The following is a 15,590-nucleotide window of genomic DNA, read 5'->3' as shown; positions in this document are numbered from 1 at the left end:
AATCCCCCCAGCGTCCCCCCAGGTCCCCTCGTGTCCCCCTGTGTCCCCCCCGTGCCCCTCCTTGGTCCCCCCTGCGCCCCCCCACGTCCTCCCACATCCCCCCGTGTCCCCCCGTGTCCCCCCCGGCCTCCCCATGTCCCCCTGTGTCCCCTTTTGTCCCCCCCGTGTCCCCCTTTGTCCTCCCCTTTATCCCCCTGGTGCCCCCCCAGGTCCCCTCATGTCCCCATTTCCCCCCCCCCCAAGGTCCCCCCATCCGCCTTTGTCCCCCCCCACACCCCCCCACATCCCCTCACGTCCCCATTCCCCCCCCCCCAAGGTCCCCCCATCCGCCAGGTGTCGCCCTCCTCCTCCTCCTCCTCCTCCTCCTCCTCCCTCCTCCTCCTCCTCCTCCTCCTCCTCCTCCTCCCTCCTCCCTCCTCCTCCCTCCCTCTTTCTCCGCAGGGAGCCGGGGGCTGGGGCTGGGGCCGGGCTCTCCTCCGGGGCCCCGCCGGTTCCGGCTCCTCCGTTCCGGCTCCGCTCCCTTTGTGCTGGCAGAAGATGGCGGCGCGGGCGGGTTTCCAGTCGGTGACTCCCAGCGGTGGCGGCGGGGGGGCCGCTGCCGGGGCCGGAGCCTTGGGGCCGGGAGCTCCGGGAGGGCCGGTCCGGATGGGCCCGGCCCCGGGCCAGGGCCTGTACCGCTCGCCGCTGCCGGGGGCCGCCTACCCGGTGAGGCGGGGAAGGGGCCGGCGGGGCGGGAGGGAGAGGGGTTGGGGCCGGGCTCGGGCTCGGGGTCGTCCCCCCGGCCCGGCGGGCTCTGGAGCGTTTTTCTTCTCTCCGCAGCGCCCCGGGATGTTGCCGGGCAGCCGCTTGGCCCCTCAAGGGCCTTCCATGGGGCCTCCCGGTTACGGTGGGAGCCCGGCGGTGAGGCCCGGGATGGCGCAGGCCGGCCTGGATCAGGCCCGCAAGAGGCCCGCGCCGCAGCAGCTTCAGCAGGTGCAGCCGCAGGCGGTGCCCAACCGAAACCACAAGTAAGGGGCGGAGGTAGCGGGGCGTCCCTGAACATCCCCGGGCATCCCCAAACATCCCTGAACATCCTTGGGCATCCACGGGCATCCCTGGTCATCCCCGAGCATCCTCAGACATCCCTGGGCAGCCCCAAGCATCTTCCAATCATCCCTGGACATCCCCTGATCATCCCCAAGCATCCGTGGGCATCCCTGAGCATCCTCGGACATCCCCAGGCATCTCTGGGCATCCCCAAGCATCCCCCACTATCCCTGGACATCCCCTGATCATCCCTGAGCATCCTTGGGCATCCCCAAGCAGCCCCGAGCATCTCCTGATCATCCCCAAGCATCCCCAGACATCCTCAAACATCCTCGGACATCTTCTGACATCCCTGAGCATCCTCAAGCATCCTTACACAGCCCCCAACATCCCCAAGCATCCCCAAACATCCCCAGACATCCCCAATGATCCTCCAAGCATCTCCGGACATCCCTGAGCATCCCCAAGCACCCTTGGCCATCCCCAGTCATCCCTGAGCATCCCCTGACATCCCCAAGCATCCCCAAACATCCCTCAAAATCTCCAAGCATCCCTGATTCCCCCCCCCAAGCATCCCCGATCCCCTCAAACATCCCCGGGCAGGCTCACATTTATTGCTTCTCTCCCCAGAAGCATCATGGGGAAAGATTGGGTTTTGGGGTGCGGGTAGGGCACTGCCAAAATCACAGAACGAGCCCTAAGGCCTTGCCAAAGCCGAGGCTGACTTTGTGTCGTCTGCTGGCTGCTCACAGCAGCACAAAGCTTTTCTGTGTGCCCGTGTCCACAGCGCTTTGCCTTCACGCCACGCCCGGGCCTCTCGTTGCATCTTTTTGTTGGGTGGCTGAAAGGGAGTTCAGCTTTCGTGTGCAGCCCCTTTTTTTAGGAGAGGGGAGCTTCCAGCAGATACAAGAATAACGCGCAGCTACTAGAGAAGGGCACGTTTGTGTTAGGTTTCTGGCAGAACCATGCAATGCCTCGGTAACGTTGGCAGTGCATCCCTTGGTTTAAAAGGAGTCTCCTAGAAAAGTCGGTCTTGGAAATCACAAGTCACTGCGGAGAGGCTAAACCAAGGAACAAGCCACCACGCTGCTGCTTTCGTGACTGCCTGTTGGTAATTTGCACAGTTTTAACACTCATTTCCTTCCTTTGCAGCGCTAAAAAGAAAAAGATGGCAGACAAAATTCTACCTCAGAGGGTGAGTGGCACGCGTGGTTGCAGCCCCTGATGATATGAAAGGAGCGTGAGGGCGCCGGGGGTGATTCGGGTTCTTGACTGGCTCGTGCTTTGCTGTAGATTCGTGAGCTTGTCCCCGAGTCTCAGGCCTATATGGACTTGCTGGCCTTTGAAAGGAAATTGGACCAGACGATCATGAGGAAGCGCCTGGATATCCAGGAGGCCTTGAAGCGACCCATTAAGGTAGGTGGGGGCTGCGTTCGTGGTTGTTGTAAGCAAGGATTGGAGAATCTTACCTTGGTGGAGGGCGGAGGAGGGCATTGAAGTTTGGGTCTCGTCCCTATAAGCGTGGCCTATAAGGAATCTTAATTAATATTCCAGGAATAACCAAGGAGCAGAACCAGGAATGCTTCTTTCCCTGCTGCTCCTCTTAGGAGAGGGGAAATAGGACGCAAACAAGAATATTAAGCTCAGTTTTGGCAAAGCATAAGCAGGATAGCCATCTGTTTACTTCAAAATTAACACTGAACTGATGCTTTTTCTTCTAGCAAAAGCGAAAGCTACGCATTTTTATCTCCAACACCTTCAATCCAGCCAAGTCAGATGCAGAAGACGGAGAAGGAACAGTTGCCTCCTGGGAGCTTCGGGTGGAAGGACGGCTGCTGGAAGATGTAAGTGTGAGTTACACTTACACCACAGAGGTGACTTTATGGATCTGGAACTGACAGTGAAACCAGTTTCTTAGTGTCCGAGAGCGTAGCTAAGGGCTTGATATCCTCCTTCATCTCTGTTTTCCAAGGAGTCTGATGGTGACGAGACCGAGAGCCCAACTCAGAGACCGCTGGGTATCCCCATGGCAGAACATGAGTTATACAAAGTTCTTATAGCTATAAGAATTAATGGTGAGAGACGGTCAGTGGCTCTTAGAACCAGGGTGCTTGCATTTTATCTGATTGCTGAGTGAGCTAATTTCCTCCAAGCTCATCTCTGTCTCCAGTCTTTCACCATTTTTTTTGACTTGGAACTTGATTTTCCATGTATTGATGAATGTAAGCGTTCAGAACGTAGAGGAACGCTGGTACGCTGTGGGCGCCGTGCCTGTGCTTGCGTTCCTGGGACTTGCTCTCCTGACTCTCTTCCTTCCTGTGTTGCTTGCAGTCTGCTTTGTCCAAATACGATGCCACCAAGCAGAAAAGGAAGTTTTCATCCTTCTTTAAGTCTCTGGTCATTGAACTTGATAAAGACCTCTATGGCCCTGACAATCACCTGGTAGAGGTGAGCTTCTTTTTGCTGTATTGTCTCTAAAAATGAGTTGTTGTTTCAGGAGACTGTATATATTTGTATATATGTTGTATAACTTGAGAGGTGAGGGTATTTAAGATTTGCTCAAGTGGCTGGGAGCCAGGCTTGAAGTCTCTTTTCTTAGCTTCTTCCGTGGAGTTGCTAGGGGTCTGAATAAATGTATTAACTCTCGTTACAAACTATAAATGGGAATAAGATGAATTTTCTGTAGTGGGTGTGGTTTACTGACGAGCATGCTGGGTGCCAAGCAGCAGGAGCAAAGGAAATCGAGCATGTGAGTGCATCTGAATGCCCTCTCCTGTTCCACATATTCCAGTGGCACAGGACTGCAACAACCCAGGAGACGGATGGCTTCCAGGTGAAGAGGCCAGGAGACGTCAACGTGCGCTGTACTGTCCTTCTGATGCTCGATTATCAGGTAAGATGTCAGGAGCAAAATGCTGGGCTTGCAGTGTTTGCTCAGCCATGTCTGTGGCCACGTTCCCATCTCATCATTCTGTGCTATTTTGTTTAAGCCTCCCCAGTTCAAACTGGACCCCCGCTTGGCTCGCCTGCTGGGGATTCACACTCAGACCCGTCCGGTGATCATCCAGGCTTTGTGGCAATACATCAAGACCCACAAGCTCCAGGACCCCCACGAGCGGGAGTATGTCATCTGTGACAAATACCTCCAGCAGGTAATGGTGGCTGGGGCTGCCTCAGCGTTTCTTTGTGAGCAGCCAGGGATCCCTGGCACTGAGCTCTCCGCTGAGCCCCGTGTTTCTGGCACAGATATTTGAATCTCAGCGGATGAAGTTCTCTGAAATCCCACAAAGGCTTCACGCGCTGCTCATGCCCCCAGAACCGATCATCATCAATCACGTCATCAGGTGAGACTGCTCCACTTGGCGTTGTATTTACAGAAAGAAGAGTGGAAGGGATGGGTGAGGCTTGCACAGGAAGATGATGTAATGTTCTCCTTTTTCAGTAGCAGTTCCCCTGTGTTGCCAGTCATCATTTCTTTGTCCAGGAATGGCCACCTCTTGTCTATCACAGCCTTCTTTTCCACCAGGCTCTCCCATGTTCATGCCATCCTTTGCATGACAGTTGCTCCAAGCAGATTTCTATCTACACAGTTACTTAGCCCGTGTGCTGCAAAGCCACGTGGAGCTGTGCTGTTTGGTGTTATAGCTGAAGCTAACAGTAGCTTGGCTTGTCCCTGCCTGCAGTCCTTATGCAGCATCACCCTAGAGTAGCCACAATTTGGTAGTTCAATTCTTGAACTACTCACCTGTTTTGGATTCTTTTGGATGCCCCTAGTGTTGACCCAAATGACCAGAAGAAAACAGCCTGCTATGACATCGATGTGGAGGTGGATGATACCTTGAAGACTCAGATGAATTCATTCCTGCTCTCAACGGCTAGCCAACAAGAAATTGCTGCTCTGGATAACAAGGTGAGAGGAGTTCCTTCAGGTCTGCTGTCCTCAGTGCTGGGTAGGAGTGTGTGTGTGGAGCAAAGTGACCCCTGACTGTGACAGTTTGGCTTTGTGCTGTTGTGCATTTGGAAGCTGGAGACAGTTCTGCCGTGGTTTCAAATAGGTGGCGTTATCTGGAAGCACAGTTTTAAAGGAAAAGGTCAGTGGGGAAATTGGTAATGTTTAGAGTAGGAAGGTGGGAGCTGAGAATCCTATCTGATAAGTGAGCCAGGGAGTATAAGAATTCACCCTCGTGTGTTGGATCTCTTGATGTTTCTCTGACATTTTCCCCTATTCAGCAGTCTCGTTGCTGTGCTTATCTCCTTCAGATCCATGAAACAATAGAGACAATTAACCAGCTGAAGACCCAGCGTGAGTTCATGCTGAGTTTTGCCCGAGATCCTCAGGGCTTCATCAACGACTGGCTGCAGTCCCAGTGCCGGGACTTGAAGGTAAAAGCTTTGTCTTGTGGGGAAGGTGGATCCAGTCACACTCTTTCCTCATTATTACTAGCTCCCACTGAGAGAGAGAGACAGGGAGAGAGGCAATTTCCTTTTCAGAAAGCAAGACGTGTATTGAAGTCAAGGATAAGAACCTGACCTGACTGTACTGACGTTTCTTTGTGGAAGGGGGGGTGTCTGTGCAGGCTTGCTCAGCACAGCCAGAGCTTTCACACTCCCTGAACTGTTTTGTCCTTTGTGCTTTCCAGACGATGACTGATGTTGTTGGGAATCCTGAAGAGGAGCGTAGAGCTGAGTTCTACTTCCAGCCGTGGGCTCAGGAAGCTGTGTGCAGATACTTCTACTCCAAGGTGAGCGTCCCCAAGCAGGTGTCCCCCTCTGTACGTGGTGGCTCAGCGTACCTGGCACTCCTTTTTCACGGCTGGTGAGAAGTGGCATTGCTGAGCCTCACTTGGAGGCACTGCTGATGCATCTTGGTCCCAGTTTGGACCCCCCCTTTTCCACCTGGGCCCTGTGGTACTTTGTTTGCTGCGCTGCTGTGTGTTAATGCTGCAACTCTGGCTCCTCTTGCAGGTACAGCAAAGACGGCAGGAACTAGAGCAGGCCCTGGGGATCCGCAACACATAGGCCGCTCCGCTCCTTCCCAGCCAGAAGGCATCACAGCTACTTGTGGAGACAGAGCTGCAGAGTACGCTGTTATGGCTCACGTAATCCCACTCCGGCACTGAGGCCTGCACCATTATCCATCCTGGCATTGTCCCTCTTGGGGCAACTCTAGGACACCTGGGGTCTTCTGGGGAGTGGCAAGCAGACGGGCTCCAACGAGCACACACTTCTACCTGGTTTTCTTCCTGACTGTTGCCTTGTCAGTCCCAGGGCTTCTGAGAGCCTTTCCGTGACTCCGTACTGCCTGTAGTGTCCCCAGTAGCCAGTATGAATGCTGACTTGGAGCTTTTCTCAAGTTCAGAAACCACAGCCCGTTCCTCCTCAACTAGCATCTAGTTGTGGCACACGCGAGACCTGGGTCTGGGAAGCCTGGACCTGCTCTAAGGGTGGAGCTCTGTGGCTAATCTTGTCCCTGCCTCTTTTTGTAGCAAGGTACCAGGAGATGGAGCGGGCAGGACACCAGGAGTTGACATACCTCCAGCCCTCCCCTCCTTCACGCGGAGGGTGCTGCTGCACTGGGCTGCCCCACAGGTCCCTCTCCTCCTTGAGGAAGTTACTGGACTGTGTAGAGAATCGCTTCTTCCCTTCTCCCTTTTTTCCTGTCCTGCTCCCTTCATGTTCATGACAGACTGCTTTAGGCTGGGAATCACAGGGGAGATGAAGCGTTGGCTTACTGCAGGGGCGTGTTTGGAGTGCTGAGACTTCACTGCACTTCAGAGCACTTGGGGTTCCAGCAAGCCACCTGGCTGCTTCTTTTCCCTGTAGCAGGGAGAGAGGATGCAACAGCTGCCCGTGTAATTGTGCAGGGGTGGAGTGTTGTACACTCATTCCTTCGGGACAGTTGTCATACATCACTTGCTGTGGGGACCAGAGGCTCCTTTCTGTGGACCTGAGTGTAACAGGACAGTTCTTGGGAATGGATGTAGCTCCAAGCATACGTGAGTTAGGAGATGTTTCCATGCTGAAGCTCCTGTGGTTTTTAGTCAAGTTTTAGGTTCCAGGGCTGCCATAAGGCCCAGCATGGATCAGGAATGTACAAGTAGACTTTCTTTACTGTGGGGAGTAGCAGCCCCCATGCCTCGTCATGGAACGATTTACTAGTGAACTAGTGGTCAGGTGTAAGAGAACGGCTTCTCTAACCCAGATCTCAGTATTTCTGCTCGGGACTAATGCAAAAGGACTCAAAAGTTGGTCATATTCTCTCGAAACAGCTGCAAAACCACATTACTGACAAGCCCCCCTCCTCTCCACACCCAGCTTTGGTGTGGTTGGGAAGGTTACTATGAATTTGGGAGCCTGGGTGGCCCTACTCCTTGTGTCTGTGTTACTACATGTCTGTGAGTAATAGGCTCTCGACTTCCCTTCTCCTTTACCCTCTTTGAAATGGCTCCTCTGTGGTACTGGGGTGAAGGTCTTGGTGCTGATGAAGCAGCCCACTGACTCCTCAGGGTAGTCACACATGAAGGATGCTGAGTACTGCGTAGGCAAACATAGCTGTTGCAGAATAACTGCTTTTCTTAACTGAATATTATGGGTTTTTCCATGGACCAAAATTTTTTTTGTACTGTATCCTTGTAGATGTCACCCAGTTTTAATAAAAGCCTCCTGTGAAGGAAGCTGTCCTCCCTCCTTCTGTGCTGACAGCACGCTTTCTCTCAGCAGCTGCCTCGGTGGATGATGCCTCGTGTATTTGCCTGGGAAGGGACGGGATTATTTTCACTTTATTTTTTTTAACTGGTTTAAGAAACTGCAGAGAAAATGTTCGTCACGTTTTGGCCTGTTACACAGTGCCTTTTCAGGTAAGGATCTGTGGCTTGCAGCGCCCGCTAAGCCTGTGCAGAGTGCTTTTGTGGGAAATAAGCAAAGTAACTTGAGCAAATCTGGAAATCCAGTGGCCAAGGTGCTGATAAAATCTAGACAGCCCAGTATTCACCCTGCCGCCTTGCAGAACGGTGACAGCCTGTTGCAAGCCCCACGGGATTCAGGCATGATTGTGAGGGAACTGTATTAAAGGTTCCAGAGATGGGTTTAAAGGCATGCAAACGGGGCTTTACTCTTTGCACCCTGCCTTGTTTATCGGAGTAGAAACGTAATGCTTTACAGAACACTTGTAAAGCCTTGCTGCAGGAGAAAGAGATCCTCTGTGTCTAGAAGAAAGGGCGCTTTGCGTAAGGTCAAGCAGTTGGTGCTGCTGCTGCTTAACGCCGAGATTAAGGCTGGCGTTGCCTCCTGGCTCTGCAATCAGATGGTTCACGTTTCCTACTCGGGGGACGAGCCTTCTTTGGGGGAAAAGAAAACGATTTTAAGCAGAAAACGGGGGGAGGGAAGCAGCTGGGCAGTCACCATTCCCTGCTATGCTGAGCTCGGTGCTCTTCACCTTTGCTTCGGGGCAGCGATCTGCGGCTGCAGCACTGCTCGGCGTTGGGTTGCGAGCACCGGCTGCGGCCGGGACAGGGACCTGGGCGGCCCCCGGGGGCCACGGGTGCCCGGTTTGCCCCGGGGCGGAGCGGGAGGCGGGCTGGGGCCGCCCCTGCTCGGGGGCAGCCTTCAAATAGCGGCGTTGGGCTCAGCACAGCGCAGCGCTCCGGCTCTTTGCACCATGGGCGGCAAGAAAGTGTGCATCGTGGGCTCGGGCAACTGGTGAGCACCCAGTGTTCGGCCACTCCGCATCCCCTCCCGGAGCGTGGCACGGTTCCCACTCTCCCCGGGACACCGGGACCCCCGTGCGAGTGCCGTGGGGTGCCCCGGGCTCCCCCCAGTGCTGGCAGCCTCGGTGCCTACGGCTCCGTTTTGCCCGTGCAGGGGCTCGGCCATCGCCAAGATCGCGGGCAGCAACGCGGCTCGGCTGAGCACCTTCGAGAACCTGGTGAGCATGTGGGTGCTGGAGGAGGAGGTGGGCGGCCGGCGGCTCACCGAAATCATCAACACGGAGCACGAGAACGTCAAGTACCTGCCGGGACACAAGCTGCCCCCCAACGTGGTGAGTGTGGCTGAGCACGAGATCCGCTGCCGGCAGCCGGGCTCCCTGGTGACAGGCAATAAAAAGCCGTGCCGGGAGCTGCCGCGGCCCCGCGGGCTGCAAAGGGGATGCACGGGGCTCGCTTAAACGTTCCCAGTGACCTTGCAGCTCGCTTGGATGAGCCGCAGCCCTGGCCACCCTCGCTGCCCACCTTTGCCCCTGCTCTGGCATCCCACAGGCTGGGCTCGAGGCCATGCGGCTGCCTCCGAGCTGGCATCGGCGGCGCGCAGCGAGCCCGTACGCTCAGCCTTTTGTGCTGCCAGGCTCCAGCCCCTCTGCCCAGGGAAACCCCACGCAGTTGCCCTCCAGCCCCTCTTCCCCTCGTTGGGGATTGGGGCGGGCTCCTGGCCACGAAAAATGGGGTGTGAGTGCTGACGGTCCCACCCTGCAGGTGGCAGAGCCAGACCTGCTGAAAGCCTGCGCCGGGGCCGACGTCCTCCTGTTCGTGGTGCCCCACCAGTTCATCGGCAAGGTGTGCGAGCAGCTCAAGGGCCACGTGAAGAAAGATGCTATCGGGATGTCGCTCATCAAGGTGTGAGCAGGAGGAGTGCTGCCCTGGTGGCTGGGGGGTCATAAATTCTGTGGGGCTGCAAAGGGGAGCCAGGAGGGTTGGAGTAAAAAGCGGGCTACAGGGTTTTAGTGGTGTACAAGAGGGTTTGGGAAGCCTTTGTGGGGGTTTGGAGGTGTGTTTGTGGAGTAGAAAAGAATGTGAGGGCGTGCAGGGGGTGTGAAGTGCTGTGAGTGGGGTGCAGCTGAGCTTTGGGGGGGCTGTTGGGGTGACAGCATCGCAGGGTGGGGAGTGACAGGGTTGGGACAGCGGGGGCCAGGTCCTGGAGGGGACAGGTGCTCATCTCCGTGCCTGGCTGTCTCCCAGGGGGTGGACGAAGGACCAGACGGGCTGAGGCTGATCTCAGACATTATCCACGAGAAGCTGGGAATCGAGATGAGTGTCCTCATGGGGGCCAACATCGCTAACGAAGTGGCAGAAGAGAAGTTCTGCGAAACAACCATCGGTAAGGAGCCGACGTCCTTCCTCGTTAGCAGCCCTCGTTTCTGACGAGCAGGAGGACGTAACGGGGGGGAGCGTGGTGCTGCCTAGAGAGAGCCGTCCCTTTTTGCCTGTGAAGGCAGCGAGGCTCCGTAGGAGCTGGATGAACTCATCCACAGGGTTTGCAGTGTGAGCGCTCACTTCATTAAAAGCGGAGTCGTGTGTCTGAAAGCTGCCAGCACCGACTGGGAGCATCTGGCAGGCAGCCTGGTCCAAGTGGAAGGGATGGACACTGAGAGACCCTTTAGGAAATAGAGTTCACCTACCTTTATCTCACGGGGCTTCAAGGGACAGTCACCTGGATCTCATGTCCTTGCTAACCAGGGCTACTTGGGAGTTCATCTGGCGGCAGCTCCTGACATCCTCCGTGCTGTTTGTGAATCATACAGAGCAGCCAAAACCAACAGAACAGTTCTCTGGGTTAGAAGTTACAAGATTCAAAGTGTCCGTGCTTTAAACAAAAGCAAACAAGGCGTGCAGAAGGCTGCAGAGACCGGAGACGTGGAAGCAGAGCTTGCTGTCGCTGCAAGCACAGCAACGCTCCCATGCAGGGCCCTGCAGGAACAGAGAGAGCAGCAGCCTCCAAACACAAACTCGCAGTCTCTGAAGACGCCTTTAATCTACTGGGCATGCCACTTCTGTCTTGCTCAATGCGATGGCAGGCATGGGAATCCCAAGGTTGAACCTTGGTTATCCGCCAGGCACTGTACGGTGGCGCTTTGTGGTCCCACAAACGTTTAGCAACGTCCAGCAGTTGAGCAAGAGATTCCTCTCCCTGCACTGGCCGCAAGGGCTACGCTGCAGGAAATTACCAGGAGAAGAGAGCAGCCCTCCTCTGGGGTCTCCTTCACGTCTCCCTCTCTCCTCACGCTTCTCCTTTTACCTCGTCAGGGTGCAAGAACGCGCAGTACGGGCAGATCCTGAAGGAGCTGATGCAGACACCGAATTTCCGCGTCACGGTGGTGCAGGAGGCTGACACCGTAGAGATCTGTGGGGCCCTGAAGGTGGGTGAGCTGCTGGCTGAGGTCTGCAGGTCTCTGTTAGCAGAGCCTGAGCTCTGCGGGGAGCTCTGGGGAGGAGGCTGCCACTTGGATGAACTCCTCTGGATATTGCACCCTGGCTCACCGAGACGCTTGGGCAAAAGGCCAGGTTTTGGAGGCAGCTGTGTGTGTCCTGTTCGGCTCCTCGGAGGGATTGATGGCTGCTAGACAGGCAGGGGCAGGCAGCAGCCTGCTCTCGGGATCACACGGGCAGCTCATGGATGTGGCAAAGCCCTGGGCTCTAGCGGGAACGGATCGCTCCGTGCTATTGTCTTGCAGAACATCGTGGCTGTAGGGGCTGGTTTCTGTGATGGTCTCGGCTTCGGGGACAACACGAAGGCTGCTGTTATCCGTCTGGGCCTGATGGAGATGATCGGCTTCGCCAAACTCTTCTGCAAGGGCCCCGTCACCCCCTCCACCTTCCTGGAGAGCTGCGGGGTGGCCGATCTCATCACTACCTGCTACGGCGGTCGCAACCGCAAGGTGGCTGAGGCTTTTGCCAAGACTGGGAAGGTGAGCAGAGCGGGGAGCAGGCAACGAGGGGGACCTTAATACCTGCATCAATCTGCTGAGATGGCAGCGGCAGGGAGCCAGCGAGCCTTGTGGCATTCTTCACCTGCCCAGCGCCACAGCCTGGCTCCAGGGAAGGAGCTGTGGGGCAGTGGATGGCATCGCAGGCTCCAGCTCCCCTCTCTGTTGGGTTGTTTCAGTCTATTGAGCAGCTGGAGAAGGAGATGTTGAACGGGCAGAAGCTGCAGGGTCCCCAGACGTCTGCCGAGCTGCATCGCATCCTCAAAAGCAAGAACATGGTGGAGAAGTGAGTGCTCTCATCCCCCTTGTCTGCTTTTTTTTTTTTTTTTTTGAGGCTGGGCTGGGATCTTCCCCGCAGATATGGGAAGGGAAATTCACCCTCAGTGTCCCTGCAGCTCAGGCAAAGCTTTGCAGTGCCCGCATCCAGCCTGGTGGGTGAGGCAGCACGCTGCAGTCCCACCTGCTCCTGCCCCACGGTCCTGCGTGGCACACCAGAAGTGGAGGTGCTCTGGGAATGCAGCAAGGGCTGATTTTGTCCATCCTGCCCGTAGGTTCCCCCTCTTCACAGCCGTGTATCAGATCTGCTACGAGGGCAAACCTGTTACCGATGTCATCAAGTGTCTCCAGAACCACCCCGAGCACATGTAAGTGGGCTCTGCCTGCAAAAGCACCGATCCTGCTGAGACGAGCAGAGAGCTCCTGCCCGCACCAACTTGCTGCTGCCACAGCTTTGCGAGGAGTCCAGATTTCCTGGGAGCCTTTGCAGAGCGCTGGAAGGGCAGAGGTTCCCCTTCTCAGCACTGGAGACTGCCAGCCTGAGCCTGGCATCTGCACGGAGGTACCTGCTGATCCCCCTCTCTCTTCGAAGGGCTCGTTTAGCTTCTGCTTCTGTCTAGGGTCTGCCCTGAGCGGGGCTGAGCGTCTTCCTCCTTTCACTTTCTTTCGCTGCGATGGATTCCGTTCTCAGAGGGACTCTGCTAAGTCGTCTTGATCAATACAGGAGTGCAGGAGGCACTGCCTTGGAGGGCAAGCTTTGCTATTAGCCCCATGGGGCCACTTCGCATGACACCAGCTCTTTCCTGCTTGCTGCTGTTGCTTTGGGCTTTGCTGCATCGCAGAGGGGGCACGGTTCCCTGCCAGGCTCCACCAGAGACTGAAGCTCCTGAGGACTTTCAAAGGAGCTGACAAGCACTCTTCTTTCTAAGAAGCACCAGCACAGAAAATAGCTCTGCCACCCTGCCATGCGCTGCTTCCCCAGCCACCACCAGCTGCTCCTGCTGAACGGGACGGCCGAGGCTCTGCGTGTGTGAGGACGGCTCCGGAGGGAGCCCTCGGAGCTCAATTATTCAGCTTTTTGCTCTCACACCCAAGCCTGGCCGCTGACCCCTTTTGTCACCGATTTGTCTGTGCTAATTCCATGCCCGCTGCCTGTCCCTGGGCAGCCCTCCTCCCTCGCCTTGGTTCGTCCTCTGGCTGGCTTTGGCAACGCAGGGACCAACTGCCCCAAAGTTTTTCTGAGCAGCTGGCAGGCAGCGCAGCCCTTGGCTGTGTACCTGCCGAAGCAGTTGGGCCGTGGTGCTTTTAGATGAGTGACCCGCAGCAGCTTTTGCCTTCACTCTCGCTCTGCTCTGTGCCGTAGGCTGGGCTTTGCTTCTTTCCGTGGCTTTATAGGAACTGAGAAAACAGGTTCCTCGTTTTCCCTGCCGCCCCTCGTGGGAGGGTGCTGGAAATTGCCCGCTAGCGCAAGGGGCAGCACAGGACGTGATCCACAGGGGTACAGGCAGACCTCCAGCATCACAAGAGAGGACAGAGGTCTCGTGCCTCATGCTGTGCCTTTGAAACTTGCCCCTTGTCCAGCTGGCTGCCACGTGCCTCTCTGGGCCTCTGAAGCTGGTTCACTCTGCTCGTGTTTGCTCAGGGCCGCGTGGCCGGCGGTTCACTGATCTCTGTCTGGGCTGGCAGGCTGCTGGAGCTGCTGCAGATCTCGCCCCCGTTCCGGGTCCTAGTGCCATTGGGTCTCTGACTAGCAGTGTACTTCATGAATGTTTAAAATCATAATAAATTTGGAGAGGGAAGGGGCGGCGCACGCTTTTCTCTGCGGTTCCCGTGCATCGTTCTCTTTGGGTTGGTGCCCGCTGGTCTCACTAAGAGTGCAGGAGAGGGCACTGGCTGTTCCCTCCTGGCTCTGCACCCTTGTGTGCTGTTCCAAAAATGAGTAAGAGTGCCCCTGCAGGACAATGTTGGCTCAGAACATAACGCGGTGTCCCACTTGCTTTTTCTCAGCAGCAGTTCCTGTGTTCAAGTCTGGCTGTAGGGCTGGGGAGGGCAGAAACTGCAGCGCTGAGCTGGGTCCAGAATCCTAACCTGGGGCCGGCAGGAACCGTGCCAGGGTCCCACTGTGCCACCTGTACCCCAGACTTTGATGTCTTAGCTTCTTGGGACGGTCTGTGCTGTTTTATTCATCTCTCTCCAGCTTCTTTTCCCTGCTGGACTTGCCTCATCCCTGCCTTTCTTTGAAACACATCTCGTACTGAGTGACCTTTCCAGGACTGTTAGTTCTCCACTCGCCCTCTTGCTAGGGGAATTTAATCTGCTGGCAGTGCAGTTGTTTCTGTGCCTTTTATTAGACACGCATTCTCGGTAGCACCCTACGACCTTTAAATTCAACTCAGCGATCGTTCAGAAAGTAGCCAACATCGGTTTCCTCTGAGAAACTTCAATGAGCTTGGAGGGAAAATAAAGGAAGTCCAGTGTCTTCTTGCAGGGTTGGCACAACTTCTAGTTCCTTTTGTCTTGATGGGCTTCAGGAATCCCAGCTCAAGTGTTTGGATACGAGGCTCATACAGGGGAGAGAGCGTCCAAGCTCTCCTCCCTAGACACATCGCAGGCTCTCACCTCAGCATGTAAAGCTCTTGCCAGCACCTGCCTGGAGCTGCAGCAGGATCAGGAGCTGTGTTTTGGACTTAAATTTAGCTGTTAGCTCATCAGCTGCAGAAGTACATCGCTCCAAGCGCGGCTTTCTTTGCCATTACACACAGCTGGCAGTGCCTGAGCTCCTCCAGGCCTTGTCAGCATTTGCTGAGGGTCGCGAGTCTCACCTGGGGGTGGCCAGCGCATGCATCCCTCGCTTTCAGACAGCCCGTGCCTTGCACTAGCGTTGGAGTTCATGAGCTATAAAAAGTCTTCCCTTTAACATTTGGAGTTATGTTCTGCAGCCTCAGCACATCCAGGCACTGCAGGGTCTGCACAGCTCAGGGCTCTGCAGCGCCGGGGCTGCTGCAGCCTGAGCAAGAAGACGCAGACGAGGGGGTGGCCCCAGTTCTTGCACTCCGAGCACCTCAAAGAGCCCACAGCCTGGGGCTGTGCTGTGCCTGTGGGATCCGAGAATCCCAAAATCATTAGGGTTGGGAAAGCCCTCCAAGATCATTCAGTCCAACCATCCCCTACCACCACTATCACCCACTGAACCATGTCCCCAAGCACCACATCCAACCTGTCCTTAAACACCCCCAGGGACGGTGACGCCTCCCTGGACAACCCATTCCAATGCCTGACCACTCTTTCTGACAAGAAATATCTCCTCATTTCCAACCTCAACTACAAGCAAGGAGCTCGGGGCTTGGAGGGAGAGCACCACACTGTGCCACCAGCAGCCGCGGCGCTTTTTGGAGGCAAACAAGTTCTCCAAATTGTGAGCTGTGAGCACAGCCTGGGCCCTGAGGGAGGGTGAAGAAGCCAGTGACCACCTCAGGCATGGAGCGGGGACCTGGGGTGTCCCGAGCACCTCAGGGCTGGAGCACGGCGCCCGTGTGAGGGGCTGGCCCCTCAGCCTCACACAGTGCTAAGAAGCGAGGAGACCCTGAGGGAG

At 56.0% G+C, this 15,590-nt stretch overlaps 2 protein-coding genes across 3 annotated transcripts; both read left to right on the top strand.

The window, feature by feature from the left end:
- The first annotated feature begins 459 nt into the window (after positions 1 to 459).
- SMARCD1 (SWI/SNF related BAF chromatin remodeling complex subunit D1) lies at positions 460 to 7,696 on the top strand. 2 transcript variants are annotated; one of them, XM_082781220.1, is made up of 13 exons: positions 460 to 705; positions 820 to 1,007; positions 2,179 to 2,221; positions 2,320 to 2,442; positions 2,748 to 2,870; positions 3,358 to 3,474; positions 3,818 to 3,919; positions 4,017 to 4,178; positions 4,273 to 4,370; positions 4,801 to 4,936; positions 5,287 to 5,409; positions 5,667 to 5,768; positions 5,992 to 7,696. In XM_082781220.1, the coding sequence occupies exons 1-13, from the start codon at positions 538 to 540 to the stop codon at positions 6,043 to 6,045; spliced, it is 1,539 nt and encodes a 512-aa protein (XP_082637346.1). In that variant the 5' UTR covers positions 460 to 537; the 3' UTR covers positions 6,046 to 7,696. The 2 variants fall into 2 exon arrangements, with proteins under 2 accessions (XP_082637346.1, XP_082637345.1); XM_082781219.1 differs by having other exon boundaries at positions 2,748 to 2,876.
- A 948-nt stretch (positions 7,697 to 8,644) lies between these two features.
- On the top strand, positions 8,645 to 14,738 carry GPD1 (glycerol-3-phosphate dehydrogenase 1). Its single transcript, XM_082781285.1, has 8 exons — positions 8,645 to 8,724; positions 8,887 to 9,064; positions 9,495 to 9,635; positions 9,978 to 10,116; positions 11,043 to 11,155; positions 11,471 to 11,704; positions 11,902 to 12,008; positions 12,274 to 14,738. Exons 1-8 carry the CDS (start codon positions 8,684 to 8,686, stop codon positions 12,368 to 12,370), a joined length of 1,050 nt encoding a protein of 349 aa, XP_082637411.1. The 5' UTR covers positions 8,645 to 8,683; the 3' UTR covers positions 12,371 to 14,738.
- Positions 14,739 to 15,590: the final 852 nt, after the last annotated feature.

This window comes from Aythya marila, assembly GCF_965140915.1.
Source record: "Aythya marila genome assembly, chromosome: 30".
In the NCBI taxonomy this organism is placed as follows: Eukaryota; Metazoa; Chordata; class Aves; order Anseriformes; family Anatidae; genus Aythya; species Aythya marila.
This window is presented reverse-complemented; position numbering and strand designations above follow the sequence as displayed.